The following is a 25,380-nucleotide window of genomic DNA, read 5'->3' on the forward strand; positions in this document are numbered from 1 at the left end:
AATCGAAGTGTCGTATGATCGATAGTCGGATAATCAGTGTTCTAGTGTGTTACAATTTAGTTTTAACGGAAATATATCAACATTAAAAACCTTATAAAATTGCAGCAACTTTGTACGGTATTATGAATCAATGTTTTGATTTTATGGTTTAAAAGTAAACAGATTTTTTTTTTGAGAATGAGAAATCCTATGAATTTTGACCTTAATATGTCATATATATATTAAATAATCTCAACCTCGAAAAAAAATCCTGTGGATCTTGGATTCAATACACCGAAAGTGTGCCCAAATCTATTCTTTTCTGCAGCATCTTAATAAATCTACTTAATCTACTATCCTTCCTACCTTATTCTACTCAATCTACTCTACTTAATTACTTAATACCTTGTTAGCAGTATAACGGTTCCTCCCTAGATGCTCAGAAATGATTAGAAAAATTAAAATTAAGGTTTAAAATGAAGTTTAGAAAAGATTAATTCAAGAATTATGTGGTTATTATGAATCGTATGAATTTTGGCCTTAATGTACCATTAAATGATCTCAATATCGGAAAAAAGAAATCCTGTGGATCTTGGATTCAATACACCGAAAGTGTGTCCAAATCTACTCTTCTCTGCAGCATCTTAATAAATCTACTTAATCTACTATCCTTCCTACCTTATTCTACTCAATCTACTCTACTTAATTACTTACAATACCTTGTTAGCGATATAACAGTTCCTCCCAAGATGCTCAAAAAGGTTTAGAAAAAGTAAAATTAAGGTTTAAAATGAAGTTTAGAAAACGTTAATACATGAATTATGTGGTTATTATGCTGCAGAAATGTAATGGTGATTTAAGAAATAATCAATCGAATGAAAAGAAGTGCATTAAGCGTGGCTTATATGGGTATCCCCTTCCATTTCTTAAGAAATTGCTCTTAACATTTCATTCAATTTTAATTGAACGAGGCAAAATTTCACTCATTTTATTAAACTTTTTATAGTACCTATATCACTCTATTATGCCATCTTATAGCTAATGATTTTTCCAGATCCTTTATGCATTTTTAATGTACTGTAATGTATCTCTAATGTTTTTTGACTTCCATTTCGTTAAGATGGAGGAATTCAAATTAACATTAAATTTCGATTAGAGAATTTAATACATCGGGTGAAGTGCACATTTTTTAAACTTAGTGTGTTCGTAAATAATGTTTCCTTTACACAAAATTATGAAACAGAGTTGTAAAGTAATTGCGTTTTGAGAAATAGTATTTATTCCGAATTTTAATTTTTCGAAATTTAGATCTTTCTTTTTAATGTTTATGCAAAAAAGCAAAAGAATGTTAACAATATCGTTGCTGCCGGTGTATATTTTATAATTTTATTATAACATGTCTTTATCCCGAATGTTATTGCTTTGAATTTTTTGCAACATAATGATATTTAATTATTAAATTCGTTCTGGCTACTCGATGAAGTAATGGAAAAGGAAGTAATATTACATTTTTCGATTATCTTTATGAAGAGTGTTAGGTATAACTGTTATACCTAACACCCTTGATTAAGTAATACTATAACACCATACCCAATTGCAAATTAAAAGAAATTTTTTTAAAATTCCATTCCTGTTTTTTTTCCAGAAAAAAGGAAACTTGTCTGTTTGCTATACTTCTCTTACGTTTCTGAAACATTAAAAAGTGTTTAAGAAACAAATCAAAAATTTTTAATTTACGGTCAAAATGTCATATTTCTGCAATTGCATTTGGAACACATTTATGAAAGCAGATACGTTAATTATTACTTTTTCAGAAGACTTTAAATATTGCTAACCAATAACTGGAATTTTTTTCGATGTGTTCGAATTGGAACTGTTTTGTAATATAAAAAAGTTAAGTACTTATCGGGACTTATAGAAATACTGGGAATACCCAGGAATATTGGTTATTTTTTGGGATTTTATTTTGTTATCTATGGACGTTAGATATTTATTGAAGCTTTTTATTATGATGGTACAGATTGCTCCCTTTTCTTTCGTTCCTTTTTTTTTTTAAAATTTATTTTTCTTATAAAGGATATTATTAAGAAATAATTTAAAATTTTTATTTCTATAGAATACTGAAATAAAAATAAAGCATTTCGCCATATGCTTGGGAATCCGGAAAAAAATATATGGGTGATTCTCACGAAACATGACAATTAGGACCATAAAATTTCTTCAAATTAAAAGTCTTCAAAATAATGTAAATTTTTTTTTGTATACTTCTTTAGCTACACTTATTAATATCTTATAGACAGCAGTGTAGTTTATTGTAGCTCGAGGAAAAAAATAAAATAGAAATTCCCCACATCTTGAATGCCAGGAAAATGACATGTTACCATAGAAGTTTAAAAACAGTCATTTTAAGTTAATAGTAAGTAACTCAACTTAAGACTTTATGTTAGATGGACCATAAATTGCTTAAATTAATTAACATTTTTTGTTGCTGATATGTACAGAATAAAATTGTGTATAATAATCAATCATTAAATAAAGAAATAACTTTGATTACATCCAAGCATATTACAATCATACATAAACTTGGTATTAGGTTAATATTTGCTTTCCCTTTTTACAGTATTAGCAGTTAAAAAGAATTTTTGGTAAAACTTCAATGTCCTGACATACATAAGCCAGGAAAATGACAGCCAGGATAATGACAAATTCGCCATTTTATAGCATATAACTTTACTTTAATTTAATATTTTAGCCTGAGACGTCTGCAGAAAACAACAGAATTTCTTAAAATAACTCAGATAAATCTATGTAGTTTTTGCTATAAATGATTTCAAGAAGCTTGGAAAATGACAGCATAAAAACCTTCTCACCTTGAAAAATCTTTTGAAAAGGATTTTGAGCCAGAAAATTGGTTCTTTATTCATGCAACAAGACATGTTCAGATAGGAGGGTATCTAATCACTCGATTAACATAAGATATTGATTCCTGGCGCTATCTATTTTGGTTATAAATCACTAAATAAAAGTAGCCAGGAAAATGACAGATTTTCATGGGACAAACAAATTATTACAAAACAGTCAATGCTAGTGCAAAGTCATTTTAAAATGCTAACAGCAATGCTATTTATTAATTTTTTCTTAAAAAAAAAGAATTCTTTTAGTATTATAGTATTAGATCTTGGAGCAAGAGACAGTGAATTGTCATGTTTCGTGAGAATCACCCATACATTAAATAACGACTTTAATTGATAATTTAGAAACATATTTTCAACTACTGAAATCAGAAGAAGAAAACAAAATTATAAATTCAATTGATAATACTTGTTCGCATCCAGATTTATGAATATTATTCCATACCAGGTATTTTTACTTTTTAGAAAGAAAAAAAAAACTTACAGCAACCCTGTAAAATGAAAATAAACGTCGAAAAAAGTAATAAAAACGCTGCACGCCGCCAAGCTCTGTAATCTCAACAGATTATTCTCAAAGATTATTTTTATGCCGCCTTCGAATTTGCAGTTGCTTTTTATTTTATTTTATGTACGAGTCAAACTTATTTATTTTTTATTAAAAATTCTCTCAGGTAGCCGAACACTTTATTAATATTCACGTCATGGGCGGCACGCGTCTGAGTTACTCCCATCTTCTTTTTCCCACGTGATTTCGGGCAAAAGGTAAGAGGGAAAAATAAAATTAAAGTATATTAGAAAATATTTATAATTTTCTCGTCCTTCATTACATTTTCTTTCTACTCAAAATTAAATAGATTTTTTTTTTAAATCTGAGATTATAAAAACTATTGGTTTTTTTCCTTACATAAAATTCAAGAATGATTTGCAGTGTAATTTAAATCCATAAAAAACATATTTGTGTCGAATGTGTGGCTTCTGGTTTATTAGGAGAGATAAATAGGCGAAATATTTTTTTAATTTTCTTATAACCGTCGTTGAACAGCCAACCCAATTTTGAGTTTACGGCTACCAATGTTCTACTCCGTAGCCTTCCAATTTTGAACCCAATCCGGAAGACAAGGGAACTCCTATATCAAAGTATTGAGAGAAATTTTGCCTTCATGGAGGACTTTTTGATGGAACTAACTCACATGTGCGTGACTTGCAGAGGAAAACCACAAAAACCTTCCATGGTTAGCGTAACGGCAAGGGAACTCTTAACCATGTCTACCACTGAGGATATTTTACGTAAGCACTTTGATCGATGCGAGCTGGGTGCGGAATTCGTAACGACCAACCGTCGAATGTATTCGAACCCGGGTGACCTCATTGGAAAGCGATTGCTCTAGACAAAATTGGCAAGATTGTATTTAAATTGACTTTTTTAGTTGTGACGTTAGTGTTAATTATGTTTGAACATGGTAATAAAATTTCATTTTATTAACATTTTGCCCAAGTTCATGAATATATATATATATATTAAATCGAATTTTATGCAATTAATAATGAGAACATTATTGCATTATTGTAACTCTGTTATTGCTCTTAATGCATACAATTTTAATTTCACAACTCAAGGAAAAATGAATAAAATATAATTATTCATTTATTACGGTTGCAGATAAAGTTTTTTATTTTTTTATTTTTAAAATTGAGATTTATTGAGAAAAGATGAAAAAGTGCTAAATGTGTTTGAACATGGTAATAAAATTTCATTTTATTAACATTTTGCCCAAGTTTATGAATATATATATATATATTAAATCGAATTTTATGCAATTAATAATGAGAACATTATTGCATTATTGTGACTCTGTTATTGCTCTTAATGCATACAATTTTAATTTCACAACTCAAAGAAAAATGAATAAAATATAATTATTCATTTATTACGGTTGCAGATAAAGTTTTTTATTTTTTTATTTTTAAAATTGAGATTTATAGGAAAAAGATGATCATTTTATAATCATAGTAGTTTTTTTTATGTCTTTGGAATTCAAACAACCTATTATCTATAATATTCAACCAAAACCACACATTTTTATGAGGAACAACAAAAAAGTAGTCAGTTACAATAAATTTTTTATGGTTATGTTAGTCGTTTTCAGCATTCATTCAATTTTTTTTCCAGTTTTATTCGTTCTAAAAACTTTTGATGCATAATTATTATTTAAGACTGAAGATAATGCATAAACATTTTGAGGGTAATTTGCAAGGATTGCAAGCGTAAAAATTTTACTGGATTTTAAGTTATTGCTTATTACATCTTATTTTTTGATATTAGTATGCTTACAAAAAAGATATAATGAAGAAACAAACACATACATGTCGTATACTCTCTCCCATTTATTTATTTATTTATTTTATTACTAATATGAAGTCAGTAAAAACAAATGAAAGAGTGTCATAGTTTAAATATACATAAAAATTATTATTATTATTTTTTTTACTGAATTTGCATTTGAGAAATAATAATAGCAGTATAATTTAAATGCTTTACTTTTAAAAGTAGCTTTCGTAGAAAAAATTTTAAAAAAATTGCAAAATATTTTAATTAGTAGAGTCAAATTTAAAAATAAAAAATAAGACGAATGACTTAAAATATTGAAAAAGTAAATAAATAAAGGACTAAAAAGTAGAAATCAAAATTATCAATAAACTTTTTATAAATACTGTTTATTATTATTTTATATTTCATGACACATAATACAGATACATTGCACATATTACACATATACTTTAAAAAAGGAAAAAAAATTTTTTTTTTAAACCTAGAATCAGTATATAAAATTAGATATAGCAAAAAAGNAATCAAAATTATCAATAAACTTTTTATAAATACTGTTTATTATTATTTTATATTTCATGACACATAATACAGATACATTGCACATATTACACATATACTTTAAAAAAGGAAAAAAAAAATTTTTTTTTTAAACCTAGAATCAGTATATAAAATTAGATTAAAAAAGTGGAGTAAAAATAGTAAAGATTCTTTTAAGGACTCCCTTTTACGATTTACGCTTTTGAAAATTTGATTATATATTTCCTCCTTTTCAAAAATTATTCTGTCAAAAGCTAGTTTCTCCTTTTCAATACGCTTGCAAACAGAAAATGTATTAAAAAACTTTTTAATTTGTTTTATTTGTTCAATACAAAATCGTAAATATTTCAAAACAAGCATTTTGCGCTATTTCAAATTTTTAAAAACAAATAATAAAGATGTGGGTTATTTTGGAACTAATTTGCAAAGCTTATCAAGGAGCGTAACACAATCTTATCTTAGGTACTGAGCATAAAAAATTGTTCTTTAAAAAATTCTCCAAAAAAAGTAGTTTGCTCCCGGGAATCCCCCCTTTTTTTTCTGTCTCCAGAAAAGAAAAAAGATTCTTTCAGCATTCTTCCCTTATTATTAGCGTGTCTTAAAGCTAGAGAAAGTGATACGCTTATGTTTGCTTAGCTAAAATATACTGAAACTAATGCTACGGGAAATTTGTGAATTCTGAAATTTTTACGCTTTGCAATCCAGTTTTTTCTTTTCTTCTTTGCTCAAATTATTTTTAAGGTAGTATTTCGTTCTTTTGTCACTTGAAAATTCTTTCTAAAGAAATGAATGCAACCGATTCATCTGAAGTTGTAGTTTCAAATTTCAAAATCATCAATTTTTTTTATTGCTTGATCCAAAAATATATACAGTGTTCTGAAATTTTTCTAAAATTCTGACACTCATTCTGTTAAAAAATTTTATTTTTTATTCACGATTTGCATTTTAAACGATTTGCAATTTAAAGATCTGTAAATCCTTGAAGAGATTATAGGTCCATAAGAATAAGTACCTATGAACTCCAGAATTTAGATAATCATTCTGTAAGAAACTTTACTTTTTATTCATGATTTACATTTCAAACGATTTAATATCTGTAAAACTTTGAAGAGAATATGTCCATAAAAATCAGTACCTATAGACGTCAGAATTCCGACGCTCATTCTGTAGAAAACATTAATTTTTTATTCATGATTTATATTTCAAAGAACTTAATATCTGTAAATCTTTGATGATAATATATATGCTCATAAAAATCACGTCAACTTTAACGTCAGAATTCCGACGCTCATTCTGCAGAAAACATTCATTTTTTTATTCGTGATTTATATTTCAAAGAATTTAATATCTGTACAACTTGGACGAGAATATATATGCCCATAAAAATCAGTACCTATTGACGCCGAAATTCTGACTCTCATTCTGTAGAAAACTTTTTTTTTATTCATGATCTGTAAAGAACATACATGAATAAATTGCTAGATCATCAACTTCTTTCTTATAGCTCATTTCTCACCAATCCACGTGGGCATTTTGTTATTGACACTAAAATCAATAGCTCATATCTAAAATCCGCTTCTTTCTTGGAAAGGATCAGGAAAAAACTGGAAAACGCCTCCCCAAAATAAGAAAAAGCGTAGGAAGTTATTTTGATGCATCGTTATTGATTGTTGAGTTCATGCTGTGTATTCCGGTATTCGTCGAAGCTTGCACCGGTTTCCGTTTTCCGATCTTTTGGAATAGTTAAAGCATGCTTGCACGTAACTCCTTTTTTTCCCTCTCTCGAATATGCCGGATTTTGAAATAGATCCAGTAATCGAATTTCAATATGCCAAATATTTCAAAACGAGCGTGAATTGTACACAGTGCGGTGAGGTAGCATTGTTGCTATAACTCTCACAAATTGCGTTTTTGAAATACAATGTGGAGTTTCATCTATTTTTTTTTTTAAATATTAAATAAAAACTTCATGTCTTTAAATAAAAATGCCAATAGAATTGAAATATCTACATGGATCTATAAATAATAAGTTTCCGGATTATTATAATTTTTTTCGATTTTTGTAAAATTATGGTGTTATTCTTGACTTAGGGTAGTATTATGTTGCCAATTTATATGTTGTTATACATGGAAAAAATTCTGGTAAAATTATTGTACTGTATGGTTATGAGATTTCCGAAAAAGCAATAACATAATTCTGGTAATAAAAACCCAATTATATTACAATATTTATTTTTAGAAAATCGGATAGGGCCTATTTGCCCCCCCCCCTTGTTTTTTGTTGCCTTATAATTCAAAAAATAACTTACTGAAAGTGTTGAGTATTTCTGACTTCATAAGTTAGTCCAATTTCAGTACTTATTTAATCATTTCTGTGTTAACTTTAGAGTAAAGTATATTTAGAACCTTATATCTGAAATGACAGGAAGAGCCAGAGTGTCCCTTTAGGTATTTTGGTAGGTATTCCATAATCCCAGTTAGGCTTGGATGTAAGATACCCCAGTTTCATTTTAAAAAAAAGAGTTTTTTAACATATCTCTACTTATTATTTTTAGAGAATTTGCCAATTTAAACCTCAATTAATTGCTAATTTTGTTTAAAAAAAGTGGAATAAATTAATATTAACGGAATGAAAACAAAATATTTAAAATGTCTTTTATATTGTTTTCGTTATAAACAAGAAAAACGTCCAAGTTATTTCCGAAATAGAATATAAGTTTTATATCGAAATAGAATAGAATAGAATAGAATAGTATTTATCGAAATAGAATAGAATATAAGTAAGTAAGAAAAACATTACTTTAGTAAGAATCCTACGTTAAGTATAAATAACTTACTCACTACGAACATCGAATTTATGAATACATTTTATTATTCTCCAACATTCCATAGAGTTTTTCTACAGTATATCATAGGGTTTTTTTTTAGATATAAATTATAAAGTTTTAATATCCTCTCTTTTTAACGTAGTAAATCACTTTAAATGTCTAAGCCCTCTTCATTGGTCATTTTTAACTCTAGTCTGAATACATTTATAAATGATTACTCCAAGCTACATGATTACTGCATTTATAAATGAAATAAATGATTACTCCTTGTTGTGGTTAACATGTTTTTCAACTGAGTGAAATTAATGAATGTAATCAATGATTTCCGTGTAACTTCCTAATGACTATTTCTGCATAAAAATTGCTTTTGAAAAACTTGTTATCTTTCTGTAGTTGAGAATATGAATGCATCTAAATTGATTTTTTTTCTCGGTGCCATATTTTTGTTATACATTTGTTTTGTTTCTTATTTGTAGTGAATGGGGGATGGTCTACTTGGAGCCCTTGGTCAGAATGCACTGCCCGGTGTGGTCGAGGATCTCAGCAAAGGTCGCGCTTATGCACGAACCCAGCACCGCTGAATGGTGGCCGACCTTGCTCTGGTGATGCTCTTCAAAAGACTGATTGCACTTCTCTTTGTCCCGGTAAGTTAATTTGTTTACTAATATCGTTTTCAGTGAAAATGTACTAATTTTTTTTATCAAGGCAGGAGTCGCCAAATTGGCAGTTTCAGATGAGACACATGACCTCTATTCCCTAACAAAGTTTAGGATAGTTTTTTCAAAAAATACGTTAAGACTTTTTTTTGTTTGTCTAAAAGTGAAAAAAGAATGATTAAGTTTATTAGTTTTAAGATACTGAAATCAAGTTTTAAATAAAATTTGTCTTATCCGATTAAAGTTAAATATTTAGGGCTTCTTACTTACTTTTTCAAGTTGGAATTGAGAGTTGGAATTCACACAGTTGGAATCGAGATCTAATAGAAAATAAACGAGAGAAAAATAACCGAATTACTGTTGTTCGAAAAAAAGTAAAATTATAAACTAAAATTAAATTATTTCTGTATTGCATTAATTGATAAATTTTTATTTTTACACTGTACTTTAAGAAGGCACCAAATGCTCAATTCAATTGAGATTCAGTTATATATTTTTTAAATCAAAATTTTTGAAAGAGGGATCATTTTTGTGAAGTAAAATGCCAGTAATTATATTACAATTCAAATAATTTCTTTTATACTTATACGATAATCAGTTTCATGCTATTAATTTTTAATAATTAAAATAAAACAAAAATTGAAATAGTAGTACAGTAAGAGATTTTAGTTCATGAAATATTTTTTTTAAAAATATATTTTAGTATGGTTATGAGTAATTTTTATAACAGTTAAAATGTTTTTAAGACAATTTAAAATATTTTTAAGCATTAAGTTTTTATCTCCAAAATTTTAGATCATTATTGCGTTTTAATATTATCTCCCTACACTACATACAAAATCTTTCCGATAATTTTTTAATTTATAAAAATCTTTTAATATGGATTAATTTTTATGCTATATTTAAAGAAAATAACAATTTAAAAAGTGTGTTTTTTACTACTTTTTCCCCCGTTATTAAACTTCTTCTTAAATCAATTAAATGTCATGAAATAATTAATTAGTTATCAATTAAATAACCATTACGATACCTTCAGATCGCAATTCTTTTAAACTATGATAGTTTTCAAATGAAAGCCATATTTTTTATCATACGTTTTTAAACAGTTACAACTTTAAAGGTAGTAATTATTACACCACAGTTGAATATAAGATCTAGTCAATACTGAATAAACCTAAATCTAATTTTCTGCCTCCATAATCAAACAATTCTCACAAAAAAATGGTGCTATGCCTGTCTATGACTTAGAAATATTAACGCTTAAACAATCAGGCTTCTCTTATAACAGTGTAATTACTGTGATGTTATTTCACAACCTGGACAACGGCTAGCATACCAAAATAAGCCACGTGACTTCTTTGGTGTTCAAGGTATGCATTTCATATGAGGTCGGGATAGATGCGCAAATTCCTCCGCACATCTGTCGGGGGGGGGGGAGGAAAGTGACGTTATTACCGGGATGTCATAATTATTATACATCTTTTTTTTCTGTTTAACCTCTGTATTTTTTACGTGAGGAAGTTTTCAGATGCTTTCTCATTTAATTTTTTTTATCTTCCTTTTTTTTATTTTTTTTTTTATAAAACTAAATTAATTATGAATTATATCAGTGGGAAAAAGTTGTGACATTTGGCTAAAATATTTCTAGTATTTTTTTAGTTTCTAAGCACATGACAACATTCGTATAGTTTTCTTACTTATAAATAAAGTATGTTACTAAATTAAGTTTTTCCTTCAGTAATTTCAAATAATAAATATTTTTATAACTCATTATTATTTTAATTTTGTTTATTTATAAGCTTTATAAATAATATCATATTCTATTTGTCATTAAATTTGATTCTCTAAATTAATATGTTTTATTTTCGAACATTAAACAGTTTTAGAATTTTTTATTTACTTTATTAAAAGAAATATTAGTGCTCAAAAATTACTTTTGCATGCTTTGCTTATCCTTCTCTAGAAGGACATTAAATGAATTTATACCTTATATAGGTATTTTTTTAAAATTTTGAACTTAAGTATCCAATCACTCTTAAAGTTTTCTTATCTTTTTCATTAGATGTAATGATTATTTTGTAACATTCTTAGAAAGTAAATTTTTTAATGAAATAAAAATATTCACTGAACTATTATTTTTTTAATATTTTAAATAAATTGTTTCTCATTATAATTCTAAGTTTTTATATTTAAATAATTTAAAAAAAATCATAATTTCTCAGGCATGATATTCGAATGTATAGTAATTATTACGTCAAAAATTCTTGAAATTCTTTTCTTTCGTTTATTATTTATATCAAAATATTTTTCTCTTTTATTTAAATTAAATATACCAAGCTAATTGAATACAATTAGTTATTATATATTGATTAAATTTATGTTAAGTTTTCCTGTGATTTTTGTGTTATTCTTTATTTTATTTCTAATCAAACATTTTCTTTTATTTCAAACTAAGGCTTCAGCTACTCTCAATAAAAATATTTAAAAATGAAATCATAATTAAATTATTTCAATGTTTATTTTTATTTAATTATTCAAAAATTAATATAAATTTAGCTTAATTTAAATATGTGCAAATAAATTACGATAAAATTTGAAGATTTCTATTAAGTTTATTAAGCTTATTATTTGTTTTTATTGAATTTTTCAAAATATTGAAACAATTATTTTCAATTGTGTTGAATTCCGTTATAGTTCAAAAAGTTACAATTTGAATTACGAAATTTTACTAAAATATTGTAGTGTAATTCACTAAAAGATTTTTTAAATTATTTTTTATTATCTAAAACATTTAACCTTTAATATGGTAGAATTCAAAGCTCTTACTTTTTAATTAATTTTAAATCTCTTTTATGTTATTATTATATCTGAATCTAAATTAGTTATTATAATAAAGGCAAAAAAAAAAATGTAGAGGAATACAATTGAATAATATGTATAATTAGCAAATAAAGACATTAATTTCACATGATATGTACCCAATGATTGCTTAAATTTCCGCTTTTTTTTCTCCTCATTTATTATTATTATTATTTTTTTTTTCATTTTCTCTTATTATCGAAATTTAATGTTCCAAGTAAACAGAAAACTTCAAATTTATATTCTTTTTTTAAATAGTTTTTGACTTCCAAGTTAAACGCAGTGATATTAATATCATTCTATTTATCAGTTAACATCAGCGATTATGATCCGAGTTCGAGTTATTAGAAGTAAACTCAGTTCCACAAAGAAAATATTAACGCCGTATCTCGTCGAAAATCACGGAAAATCCCGTGACATAAAGATTTTTTTACGCCTAAATTCCTTCACATAATACTGGATTTTTCAATGCTGTCGTCGAAAGCTAGAAAATAAAGCACAATTGTAGAGGACAGGGAGGGAATCTTTTGGTCTGATAACATCACCACCAGATGCCGCTGTCACCCATTTTTTTTTTCTCTCACTCTTCCTAGATTGGGACAAGCGATAAAAGTGGACAAGGTCGGGGGATGGGGTCATCATGCGGGGACGGAACTGTCAGTTTGCCAAGACGCTGAGTTCATCTTCCTTATCCGAATTCTAGATAAGGGATTTTCTAAGAAATTTTATCGGACGTGGATTAGAGCAGTTTTTTTTCTTTTCCTCACAGCATTTTTTCTTTCTGCCTCTCTTCCCCCCATTCGTCAATATTAGGTTCCATATTTTGCTTCAGCAATAACTATAATTTACCGTTGCATAAAATAATTCTAAGATAATTTTAAATTAATCTGGTTCTAATTACCAAAAAAAAAAATAATTATTGAGGCTTTAATATTTAACAATGCAAGGTTTCATTACTTTTTACATTTCCTTCAACATGAAAAACAACATTTTTATTGAGCAGATCAGCATAATAAAAAAAGTTGGAGCAGCTGTGAGTCAGGATATAGAGCGTTCGTCTCTCTATAAATTGACCCAGGTTCGAATCCCAACGGTGGCTAGTCGATGCAAATTCTGTTTCCGATTTCTGACATTGCAGACATAAAATATCCTCAGTAGTATGACCGTGAGAGGTTTTCGTGGTGTTCCGCACCATGTAACGCAAATGCTGGTTAGTTTCATTGAAAAGTCCTCCACGAAGTACAAAATTGTCCTAATGCTTCGTCCATGAGTTCCCTTGTCTTTTGGGTTGAGTTCAAAATTAAAGGGATACGAAGTTGAACAATGAAAAACGCAAACTCATAATTGGGTCGGCTGTTCAATGCCAGTAATAAAATAAAATAAAATGAAAGAAGTGAAATTTACTATTCTTCTGAGAAACAAGAGTAACTATTATTATGCGTCTCAAGTTACTACAGAAAATTCTTTTGAATGATGTAACATACCGATCAACCACATTCATGATTACATGTTAAACTATTTAACACATTATATAAGAGAGCAGCCTCAAAGCTGAATACTTTCTCAACACTCGTAGCTCATACTAGTGTAAGGGACACTCTTGAGACGTTATATCTGGTCGTCAAATTTTCACCTCGTGTCTTGCTGTAATTAAGAATTCTGTTTAGTACTTTCTTCCTTTTAAAGTATGCTGTCGGGTATAGAGGAATGATGCTTTGGGAAAATAGGGTAAAAGAGTTGGCGTCGTCTTATTTGCGTCTTAACGTCATTTCTAGAGAAAGGGAACATCGATTTCTCATTAGGGACTCCTTTTCCTCATCTTCTTTAAAGTCTGAGCTATTGGCCATTGAGTTGCATGCGCGCTTTGAATAACAATGTTGTATTTTCCCCTATGGATAGGGAAAACTGGAATCTGTTTAGCCAATTTTGGCGACTTTTTTTTCCTTCGTTTTGCTTACTGTCTTTTGTTGATATTTTCTGAATGGAAGGCGAAATTGTGCCAAATTTTCTTTTGGACTTTTGCTGCTACATCTGAAGTTTGTTCGATAACTCGAATATTATTCAAGGTTGACTGCGTTTTCTCTTTGTGAAGTTATTTTTATCTGACATTCAGAAAATTCTGAATAGAATTGTGTTTCTTAAACAAAAAACTTTGTTTATTTCGATTCAAAAATCAAATCTGGAATAGGTTTTGGATTTGTGTAAAAGTTAGAGTTTTTCTTTCGAAAATAGCAATGTTATTAGTTCTGTTAAAATGTATTGTTGCATGATGTTGATCCTTTGCACAGTTATTAACTGAGAGAAAATTTACCAACTGTCTGTGAACTGTCTTTAAAAATTTTAAATTTGCCAACATCAGCAGCCAATTTTTATCAATATTTTGAGATACACTGATTTAACAATAATTAATTTATGTATATTCAAATTTGGCACTGTTTGTATATTAAAATTTCAGATTTAATTTCTTATAGTAAAAAGTAAAATAATACGGATCTCAAATTTTGTAACAGGCTATAAAAATTACATTTTAATTTACATTATCTTTTTTTCTTATTTATTAAGTAATTTTTACTTATTTATTATGCAATAATTTTTTTAAAAAAGTTAAATTTTATTACATTAACTAAAATTAATTATTTGACAATTTTAGCCATCCCAATTAACATTAGACTTATCCCAATTAACATTATTGTAAATATTTGGAACATTAATTAATAATTACTGGATGATCTATTATTGAATGACAATGTAGTTAATACGTGTGTGGTAATCTACTTCAGTTTAAATGATCAATGGTTTAAATGGTTAACATTTAACTTAAAACAATATACTCTAGCCTGAAATTGTAATGTGTATAGATAGAATGTAACTAACTTAATCTAACTTAAACTGTAATAGGCTTCAATTTGCGTAGTATTATGATTTTATATGGTGTTGTTTTTAAAAATTCGATTAAATAACTCCTCAAGATTAAGGTTAAATGTGTTTTTTTTTCACTGTTTGAAAGGTTAATGGTTATTTTGAATATATTAAAAAGTAAATATTCAATTTATATTTTAATTTTCCTTTCGTATTTTTGTCAATATATATTATTTTATTAATTATTAAATGTAATATTTTACATTAACATTTACATTAACATTTTACATTAACATTTTACATTAACATTTTACATTAAAAGTAATATTTTACATAGCTAACATTTAAATTTAATTTTGTATTATTTATAAATTTATTAATAAAGTATGAATTTTTTTCAATATTCTTACTTTTTTAAATTCAAAAACAACAAGTTTGCCTTTTATACACAATTTAACGTTAAAAAAAAATATAAAATGCATTTTTAAACTTATTTCTTTCAAAGTTTCGTAATTTAGTAAAACTTGCGTTTTTTTACGCAAACCCTTCATATTTTTTTTCCTACCCCTTCTCATAAGAACTTCAAATTAAACGCAAAATTAAAACCTATTTCTTTCTCCTCTTCTCCAAAAATCATGGGGAAGACTTTCAACGTCGAAATAACGTCAAGACAGCGCACTTAAGAATACTTAACGACGTCATTTCAACCTCCAACGTCTAATTATGAACTAAAAAAAATATGCAAAAAAAAAAAGAGCAGTTCTATCTTCCGGTCATTTGCATCGATTTCAAATTGAAGCTCTTCAAGCTTTGGCGATGCTTTCAAAAGAGCTTGTTAAAAACTGTTCTTTTCGTTTCTTTTTTTATGCGTTCATAAAAGTTGGTTCCCCAATTTTCTACCTTCTTGTCATTACTGTTATTTATTAATTTTTTCCCTTTGGGATCGTATTACTTAGTGATGGTAGTTGATAATGTGGAGAAGAAAAAAAATCAGAGGTTTCATTTTCCCATACATTAGTGCTTCTTAAAAGATTGAGTGATAGACTTGTTCAATCGATATTAATCTTGACAGTTTTATAACATGTTATACATTCAAAAAGAGCTTTTTGGCTAATATATAATAGTTTGAGAAATTTTCTTTCTGTTTAAATCGTGGGTGGTTTTCAATACAGCGTTACAACGTGAAAATATATTAATTATATTTATAGAATGCTTATCGAAAATAAAACAAAAACGCAACACTCACCACTACTGAGAAAAGGAAGACTTAAATCATCAAAACAAGTTTGATTGCCGGATGGAGTTTAAATTGTTTTTTAATAAGCACCTATTACCTCTTTTCACTTTTTCATGGCAATCAAACAGGTTTTGATTTATTCGAGCTCGTCTTTCTCCTTTACATTTGGGAAAGTTTATATTATGTTTCTGCTTCTTTACCGCCTCTAAATATTAATTTGTGTATCTCCATGTGCGCATTTTTTTAAATTTCATTCTTGGTGAGATGAAATAAACAGATTTGTTAAGGGCAGTACGTAGGAAACATCCCGAATGCGCAGAGTTAACTAATTTTTCAAATGTCAAAACTACCCTGGTTTTATTCTCACGTCAATTAATTGAATATCCGTAATATTCTGTATATAAAAACCCATATTCGAACAAATTCAAAACCGAAGTACTTCCTGCCCTATTCGACTTGAAACAACTGAGACAAAATAGAAAATGATTCAGGGATAAATTATTCTGAGCATGTAATGCAGTTTTATCACCTACTTCCTCTCCCTGAAAAAGTATATTTGATACTGATTTTATATAAATCAATATTTACAATGTAAAAAATTCCGCATCAAATTACGGAAAAAAGTGCATCTTTCGTAAAATAAATTTTTAACTTAAAATATCTACCACTGAGGATATTTTACGTCAGCCCTGTAGTCGGTGCGAGCCGGGTGTGGAATTCGTATCGATCAGCCATCGCTCTGATTCGAACCCGGTTCACCTCGTTGGAAAGCGAACGCTCTATCACCTGAGCCACCACGGATCAGTCGTAATGATTCAAAATAGTTAGCTTTTATACTCTAGCTTAAAATAATGCGTAGAAACAAAATAAAACAATGGAGTGGGATTCTATTGTAACTGAACGCCTCTAAGCATTTAGTTCATGTAAATTTGTTAAATAAGTGTCTATTTTATGATATAATTAGCTTTTATTATGTTGCTTAAAATCATGTTTAGAAAAAAAAAAGCATATGAGTGCTTTTTTAAACTACAATTATGCAGAATAATTAGAAACAGGGAAAAAATATCTTGAGACTCAACGCATAATTTCAGACATAACTCAGGTTAATACTATTTACACCTGAAATCATTACTGATCCAATATTGTTTTGTTTTCGCTGATACAATGAAATATATCCCAACTTATAAAAGATGGAACAAAAATAATATGTTCTTTTTTTATCGGCTTATGTGGGAACGTGTAGAAAAAGAGCCTCATACGTGATTGGTCCGTTCGAAAGATGATGATGTGATCATCATCATCATCATCAGAAACTCGCCCTCTGTTGTTTTTCCCTTTATTCTTCCTCTGACAAAGCAATAATGCGAAAGTGAATCTTTGGTTCGGTCATCGAACACTCTGAACTAAGTTCTATCGGTGGGCAGTTACAGTTATCGCCGGACGAATAGCTTTTGTTTTTATCTTTCGTTCGGTGGTGGGTAATTTTCCCCGCATTTATCTCTTATAGTCTAAAAACAGACCACATATGAATGCCTTTTTGGTAATGTTAAAACCTCCTCTTTATGGTGGCCATATTCTTCGGTTCAACCACAAAGAAAAGAAGATAGAACAAAAAATGTTCTGGAAGCACAGCATTTCAACGGTTGGTCAGTCAAGGGTGCTGTTGCTGGTTGAATGAGTGGAGTTGTGTTGTAGCGGTTGAATGATCCGTCAAATCCTCGATGTCAGCATTTACGCCCACCCACCCCAAACCCTAAAGACCCGCATGCGTATTGCGTTTATACTGAAAGTATCTGATACTGCATACCAGCATCCCTAGACTGAACTGGAATATCTGATTACTTTTGACAGGAAGCCCAATAAAATATTCAGAATAGACTTTATTTTTAGTTTTTCCGAATAGTACAGATAATCTTTTCTTTTTTAAAGAATCATAACCCTTTTTGAAGTAAATCCATCAAAAAACGTGACTTTAAATCTGTTTTTTGTGAGCTCTGTCATCAAATGAAATAACACTTTTTAGCTAAAAATATGCCTTTTTTTTACTGTTGTGAATTTATAACGGTTATTCTTAACAGGTTTAACCTTGTCTATGTTTAACATGGTCCCTCTGTGCCAATCAAAAAAAATAGTGCAAAATGTCAATGTGAAGAAAAAACTAATTTTTTAATATCACCGTTTTGACGATTAATTTAATTTTTGATCATTTGTTTACTCAATTTTTTGATGCAATGCAACATTACTTCAATGTTGCATTATCTAGGCTTGCAAAAATATCCGAAATTAAGAATTTTTCATTGATGTTAATAATTTTAATCGAGATGGAAAAAAATCTCGTCTAATTGGCGTAACTTTTTTCATTTTTATTTATTTGCTTCTAAATATTTAAGTTAATTGTCCGTTTTTAAGTCCACACAATGTGTTCAGCCAGTTTTATTGTCAGATCAACCCTTGTTTTTAAACAAATTATTTTGAATTTGTTGTTGTTACTAAATTTTAACACTTTCCGCATGAAGTGTTTGTCAATTCAATATTTCTTTTATCAAATTATTTTAAATGTTATCTGTTGATGGCGTGTTCCATTTTTGGATATCCATTTAAAATTCGAAGGGTCTATCTGATTTATAATGGATATTACCAAAGACGATAACAGTGACTTTGATCCCAAAAATTTCTTGAATTCTTGCAATTACAGTTGTAATATTACCTGGGATCACTTCGGTTGCCTGTATATTCAGGCTTTAATCCAGATACTATATCAACATTCCATTTCATACTTATTTACCCACTTTTCATACTTAGTTTTGCAATTACTGCACTACATTCCTCCTTGTTTATTATGTCTTACATACTTATGCTATTTTATTTCCTCACCTGCAGGCAACTATGCATTCTTTTTTTATAGTATTTTACTATCCTGAATTACTATAGATACTTATTTATATCCATTTCACATATTAATGCAATTTTTCTATCTGTACAATATACAATACACTATATATATATTTATACTTATTTTGCATACTTGTGTTATTCCCTATTCCCTGTATTCTTAGCGAATTTTTTTTACCATAGCATTATGATTTGTACTTAACTATACCTCTGTATGATTTGGTAATTCTCCTTCACCGTTAAAAGTGTATTTTATTTCCCAAACTTTCTTTTTTATTTGCTCGAACACTATTTTGCTTCGTTAGTTCTTTCAAATCATTTATCGGAAAACATTTTATCTCTTAATAGTTTATGTTCCGTTGCATTTATTTTCCATGATGGTTAATATATGCATCCCTACTAAACTATTCATACAAATCTAAGTTCAAAATATCTTGAATATGAATCCGGGTAAATAAAAAATACTTTCATTCTTTCGGCAAAGTTATTCATTTCGACACTAATTACTACCTTCAACTAAACAATTGCATATGCCTGCAAACTGGAGAACGTTTTAAGTTTCTGAAACTTTCTTTTTCTTTTCCTTTTTCATCTTCTATTCACTTCGCTTCGTTTTCTTTCATAATGATGTGGATTTTTGAAGGCAGCCATTAAAGACAGACGATTTTTTTTTTCGTAACTTGTTGGAAGAAGTGATTGGAGTTGAGATGCTTTATTTTTTGGTTTAAAAAAAATCATCTTGACTTTACCCTATTTCCCCTCACAAATGCATTTTTAGAATCAAACAAGCAGTTCATAAAGGTCATAACCAAACCAACCGTTTCAAAAGCTTTTTTCGCTTTGTAATTATGTCTTTAGAACAATTCAATCAGATTTGTGTGCATTTTTAAGTGCATTGAAATGATTTAATGAGGGACCAATTATGGAAGTGGCAGTTGTTTGATGGACGTTTCCTCGTCCAATAGATTTCACACATAAGAAGAAAACATTGAACTACTTATATTTAGAACTTTCTTTTATCCCCTTTCTATTCCGTGTTCTGCATTGTGAAGTAGAGCTTTATTTTAACTCTACTTTGATTGGCGTCGAATGTAATGCCATTCGACAAATGTTAAAACTACATTGTCGACTGTATATTTGTCAATTCTTTTTTTATTTATTTCGCGATGTCACTTTTTTTCATAGCTGGTCACATTTTCTTCAGATTTTATAGAATATTTCAGATTTCAGTATGATCTTTTTTAATTTAAAATGAAAACTTATTTTTTTCTAACGGATTAAAAGAAAAATACTAGGGCAGTGAGTGTTTAGTGAGCAATAATGATGATTCAACATAATCAATAATGTAATCTATAATAATGACTTCAGAGATTCAAAATTTCTGTATTAAATTTAAAAAAAAACAATTTTTATATTTTTTTTACAACACTTTTTTAAGCAGTTTATTAAATCAGATTTTAACCAATACATTCCTTTTTTCATATTATAAATTTTTATTAGTAATTATTCGCCAATTTTAATGAGTAATAAACTTTTTTTAGTATTTATAAGTCGTTTGAGTAATCTCTTATTATTTTGGGCAAAAAATTACTACTTGCTTATAATGAGTTCTAAAAATTTTAGATTAAATCTAATTCTTTTTTTAAAATAAAATCAAAATTTCACCAACAAATTTCAAAAACAATTTTTTCCCCATTTTTATAAATACTATTTTACAGTCAATTTTCTACCAAACAAATTCATTAGTAAATTTTGTTATTTACTGTGAAAATTTAAAATAAATCGCTATCTTAAACTATTTTTTGAGATATCACTTTCCTTTACCATTACTGCTACACTTTTTTTTCTTTAAAACCTTTCTTTTATAAGGGGCATGATTGTTGAAACTTTTCTTTCGGAAATTAATTTTTCTTCTGTATTACCATGATTGTTGAAACCCTCTTTTTTTAGAAGATAACTCCTTTTTTGCACCATATAATTGTTAAAACTTTTTTTAAGGCATAATTGTTGAAACTTTTCTTTCAAAAATTAGTCTTTCTTTTGTACTACCATGATTGTTGAGACTTCCCTTTTTTTAGATGCCAACTTTTTGTGTTGCCATATAGAATATTTCTTAAAATATTTCTTTTTTATAGCATAATTGTTGAAAATTAGTTTCTGATTTGTATTATCAGGATTGTTTAGACCTTTCTTTTTCAGAAGCTGAATTTTTTCTAGTATAGTCATATCATTGTTAAAATCTTTATTTTTAGTGACATAATTGCTTACAAAATGTTCTTCTTTTTGTAATACTATAAATGTTAATATTTTCTTTCTAAATAGCTAACCTTTCTTTTGTAACGCTATATTAATGTTTAACATCTCTTTCATACGTTAGCCTTCATTTTATTTTACCATAATTGTAAAAATAAAAATAGCGATTGAAATTTTGGCTCCCGTAACTATGTTTTCTTACTAACTCCGAAACACCTCAAAACCTTTTTTTTCACACCTTAAAAAAGGCATTGTAAAATCGTCTCATTTGCCTCTAAGCTTTCAAAAAAGCAAAATACTTATTCTTATTTTTCCAAACAATAACCAATACAACTCGGAACATTTCTCTCCCTGATTCTATAGAAAGGGGGGAATACAACACCCCCTTTTCAAAATACATCACGTACTTCTAGAAAGATTATCCACGTTAGAAGAAGAGGCAGGGGAGAAAAAAAGGAAAACAAAATAAAAGTAATAAATATTTATTCCCCAAAGAAAAGAGCTGAAAAAAGAAAGGAAGGAAATAATTTACTAAGCATTTTTTTTTTTTAAAAAAAGTTCTTTTTTGTGAGGAAAAAAAATGCTGAACGTAATCCAAATACAGGATAAAAACGGTTTCAATTTTCGCCACAAAAGAATATCGTTTTACACTATTTTTATCAGCGAGGCTGAAGATAGTATATTTCCTTTCTTTCCTACGGGTGTTACGTTGTCTCTATTCAACTTATTATTATTATTTTATTTCTAAATATTGCTAAATTTTTACCTGATACTGTTATTTCTCTTCTTAACTGAACAGCTGCCGATTATGAATTATTTATTCTTAAGTTTAGATTGTTGGTAAAGATAGAATATACTCTTATATTTCGATGAATTTTGAATGCTCTTTAAAATTTATTTGTGTAAATTTTCGTTACGAAAATGTAAATAAATTATTAGAAACTTTAATATGTATAAATAAAAGAGTTTCAAATTTATTAAACAAAGTTCAAAGTTCAGGTTAATGATACTCATGCATTTGGATATTCCTGTTTAAATTATTTGCAGTCTAATACGAGTTTTTTCCTCTTAAATAATACATTCGTAAAAGCGTTGCTTACAAACTATATCAAACAATATTTGTATTAATTTTTGTTGCGGAAATTGAAATGAATAATTAAAAACTCATAAATACGAAATTATAAAAGATTTTCAAATTCTTTGAATATAGTTCAAATTTTGTGCTGATGATACTCATGCGTTTGGATATTTCTGTTTAAATTTTGTTCAGTCTTATTAGAGCTTTTTTTTAATTAAGCTTAATTAATTAGAGCTTTTTTTTACATAATTACGTTCGTTAAATGGTCTCTTATAAACGATTTCCGAAGGATATGTTCCTAAAAGTGTCTCATACAAGCCATTTCATGTGAATAATGTAGTCATCAAAATGTCTTTATGTTTTTTTTTTGTTTTATTTCATAACGTAATTTTAAAATGGGATAAACTCTAACATTCGTGCATTTTCGTCATAATTTATTTTTTAGAACTCATTTTTTGGAGTTTTAATTTCTCAGTACAACTAGGTAACAGTAAACTAAGAAACAATGTCTGTATATTTTTATTGAGGTTTTCAAATTTTCAAATTTAAATATCGCATTTCAGAATTTTTTGTCTGTTTATCGGTATAATTTCAAAGTCAATGTGAAAATTTAAACCTCTATCATACAGAATTTTTAAAATGTTTAAATTTTGAATTCGCTAAATTTAAAGGATAAAATTAATTTACGGATAACTACTTAATTAAGAGGTTTAAAATTTCAGTTTCTTGAAGTCATTTAAGTGTAAAGCTTTTTGAAATAATTTAACAATAATTATGAATTCAAAACCTTATAATTTCAATTTCTTGAAACCCTTAAATATTAAGCTGTTTAAAATAATTTAACAGCAATTGTGAATTTCAAAACCTTTCAATTTCAATTTCTTGAAATTTTCACGAGGACACCTATACGTGAGAAACTTTTCTTCGCACTTCTTTTCCACCTCCATTACTAATTTAAAATAAAGAAAAATTTAGTTCAAGCAAATCTAGAAAAAGCCATGAAGTTTTCAATTGCTGAAATTTATTTTCAAAATATCAGAATGCAAACAAACTATTGGACGAGAACTTCTCCATTTCTTAATCTCAAATTATCTTCTCATAAATCATTTTCATTTTGAGATTCCAAGAATTTCTTTTTCCTATTTGAAAATTCATGACTTACTTTAGAAATGTTTGAACTCACTTTTTCTATATTTTAAATTTTAAATTAGTTTCAGAAGCAAAAGAGAAATTGCGGCGAAAACTTTCTCCCCTGGTATCCTCTTGAAGGTTATCTGTTTAAAATAATTTAACACCAATTATGAATTTTAAAGTTACAAATTTTAATTTCTTACCCTTAAATATAAACCCCAATAAAATAATTTAACAACAATTATGGGTTTTAAAACATGCCGCAATTCCAGTTTATTATCTGGCTCACAGCTAATAGTATTTAATTTCGAGCTGTCGGAAAATTGAAAATTTTTGTTGTTGTTCTCAATCCTTTACAATATAGACTCTACTATATCAAATCCATGAATCCAAACTCTCTGGCTAAATTCCGCACTGAAATATGTCGCAAGAGAATGTTCACCAAGGAAAATTCCAGACAATCAAGGATGTGTGTCCAGGGGAAGCAGGTTTCAATTTGCACTTGCTATACTGAAAAATTTTTAATGTAAAAATGAAATGATTACATTTATATAATGTTCGCAATTAATAACCATATCCGTAAAAATGTGAAATTATACCGTATTAATAAAATGAAATACTTACCCAACAAGGAAGATAAAAATTTATATAATTCCAATTGTTAATTACATAATTCAAAAAAAAAAAATTCTAACAATGCGTAATTAAAATTTCTTATTGAGCTATTATTCAGTTTCACATGATACCAAACTTCAATGTTATGGTATTAATGGAGTTAAATAACTCACTTCAGTTGCTCGCTATATCTCTGTAGGGCTGTGTGGTTTTGGTTCTCTGAATTCGGCCTTATACGACTAGATAATCTCAGAAGGGAAAGGGGATAGACTTAAGCCGTATACGATGGTCAGCTGACATAAATGATGGGGGTTGGAAGAAGAGATTGGACATCAGCCCATTCATACAACCTTCCCTGATGTAGAAACTTCTTTTGGAAGGAATTTACACCCAGAACACGCAGGCAGTGTTAAATTTCAGGGCACGGAATATTTTTATCAATAAAAATTCATTTAAAAAAATTCCAGTTAGGTCAGAATGTTTGGATTAAAAAATATATAATTTTGACCATCAGTATATTATAAAATAGGTACAGAATCAATAATAATTGCTTATTTTAAAGTATGAAAAATACGTTTTTAAATTTATTTTCAATTTATTCTTTTTTTAAATATAGCATATAGAAGAAATTTCGCTTAAAAATTATTTTAATATAACTTTTTTTATTATTATTATGCAAATATATATATATATATATAACCGATCTTATCTGATGTGCTTACTAATCAAATAAAATTTGCATTTAGGCAAGTAAAGATNAAAAAAAAATCGAGTTAAAGGGAGTAAAATTCGAGTAATCGAGAATAATTAACATGAAATTGAAGATAAAAGGGTCGGGACCTCATAAAAAATCGAGTTATAGAAATATTCGAGTTATCGTACTTCGAGTTACAGCGAATTGACTATATATATATATATATACACCGATCTTATCTGATGTGCTTACTAATCAAATAAAATTTGCATTTAGGCAAATAAAGATAAATTTTTTTAAGTCAGCAATTATTTGCATACCAATTATACAATGAAAATAAATTGCAATATTAATTGAAAATATCTAAAACAAATTTTAAAAAAGAAATGGTATTTCTAAAGTGCCAGTTGTGATTCTAATTTTCTGCAAATTACTGTGAAATATTTTATTATTTGCGAATCTAAATTACAAAATGTATGCTGAAATATATTTTTTCGTATATGTTTGATTTTATTTATAAT

At 27.9% G+C, this 25,380-nt stretch overlaps 1 protein-coding gene across 4 annotated transcripts in view; it reads left to right on the top strand.

Annotated features, from left to right (window-relative positions):
- LOC107445619 (netrin receptor UNC5C) overlaps positions 1-25,380 on the top strand; it is a 166,214-nt gene that overhangs the window by 116,134 nt on the left and 24,700 nt on the right. For all 4 annotated transcript variants that reach the window (XM_071178866.1, XM_071178867.1, XM_071178868.1 and 1 more), the window contains exon 5: positions 9,062-9,229. In XM_071178866.1, coding sequence (XP_071034967.1) covers positions 9,062-9,229 — 168 coding nt within the window. The remainder of the gene's footprint in view (positions 1-9,061; positions 9,230-25,380) is intronic.

The sequence above is a fragment of the Parasteatoda tepidariorum genome, chromosome 3 (assembly GCF_043381705.1).
Source record: "Parasteatoda tepidariorum isolate YZ-2023 chromosome 3, CAS_Ptep_4.0, whole genome shotgun sequence".
Lineage (NCBI taxonomy): Eukaryota > Metazoa > Arthropoda > Arachnida > Araneae > Theridiidae > Parasteatoda > Parasteatoda tepidariorum.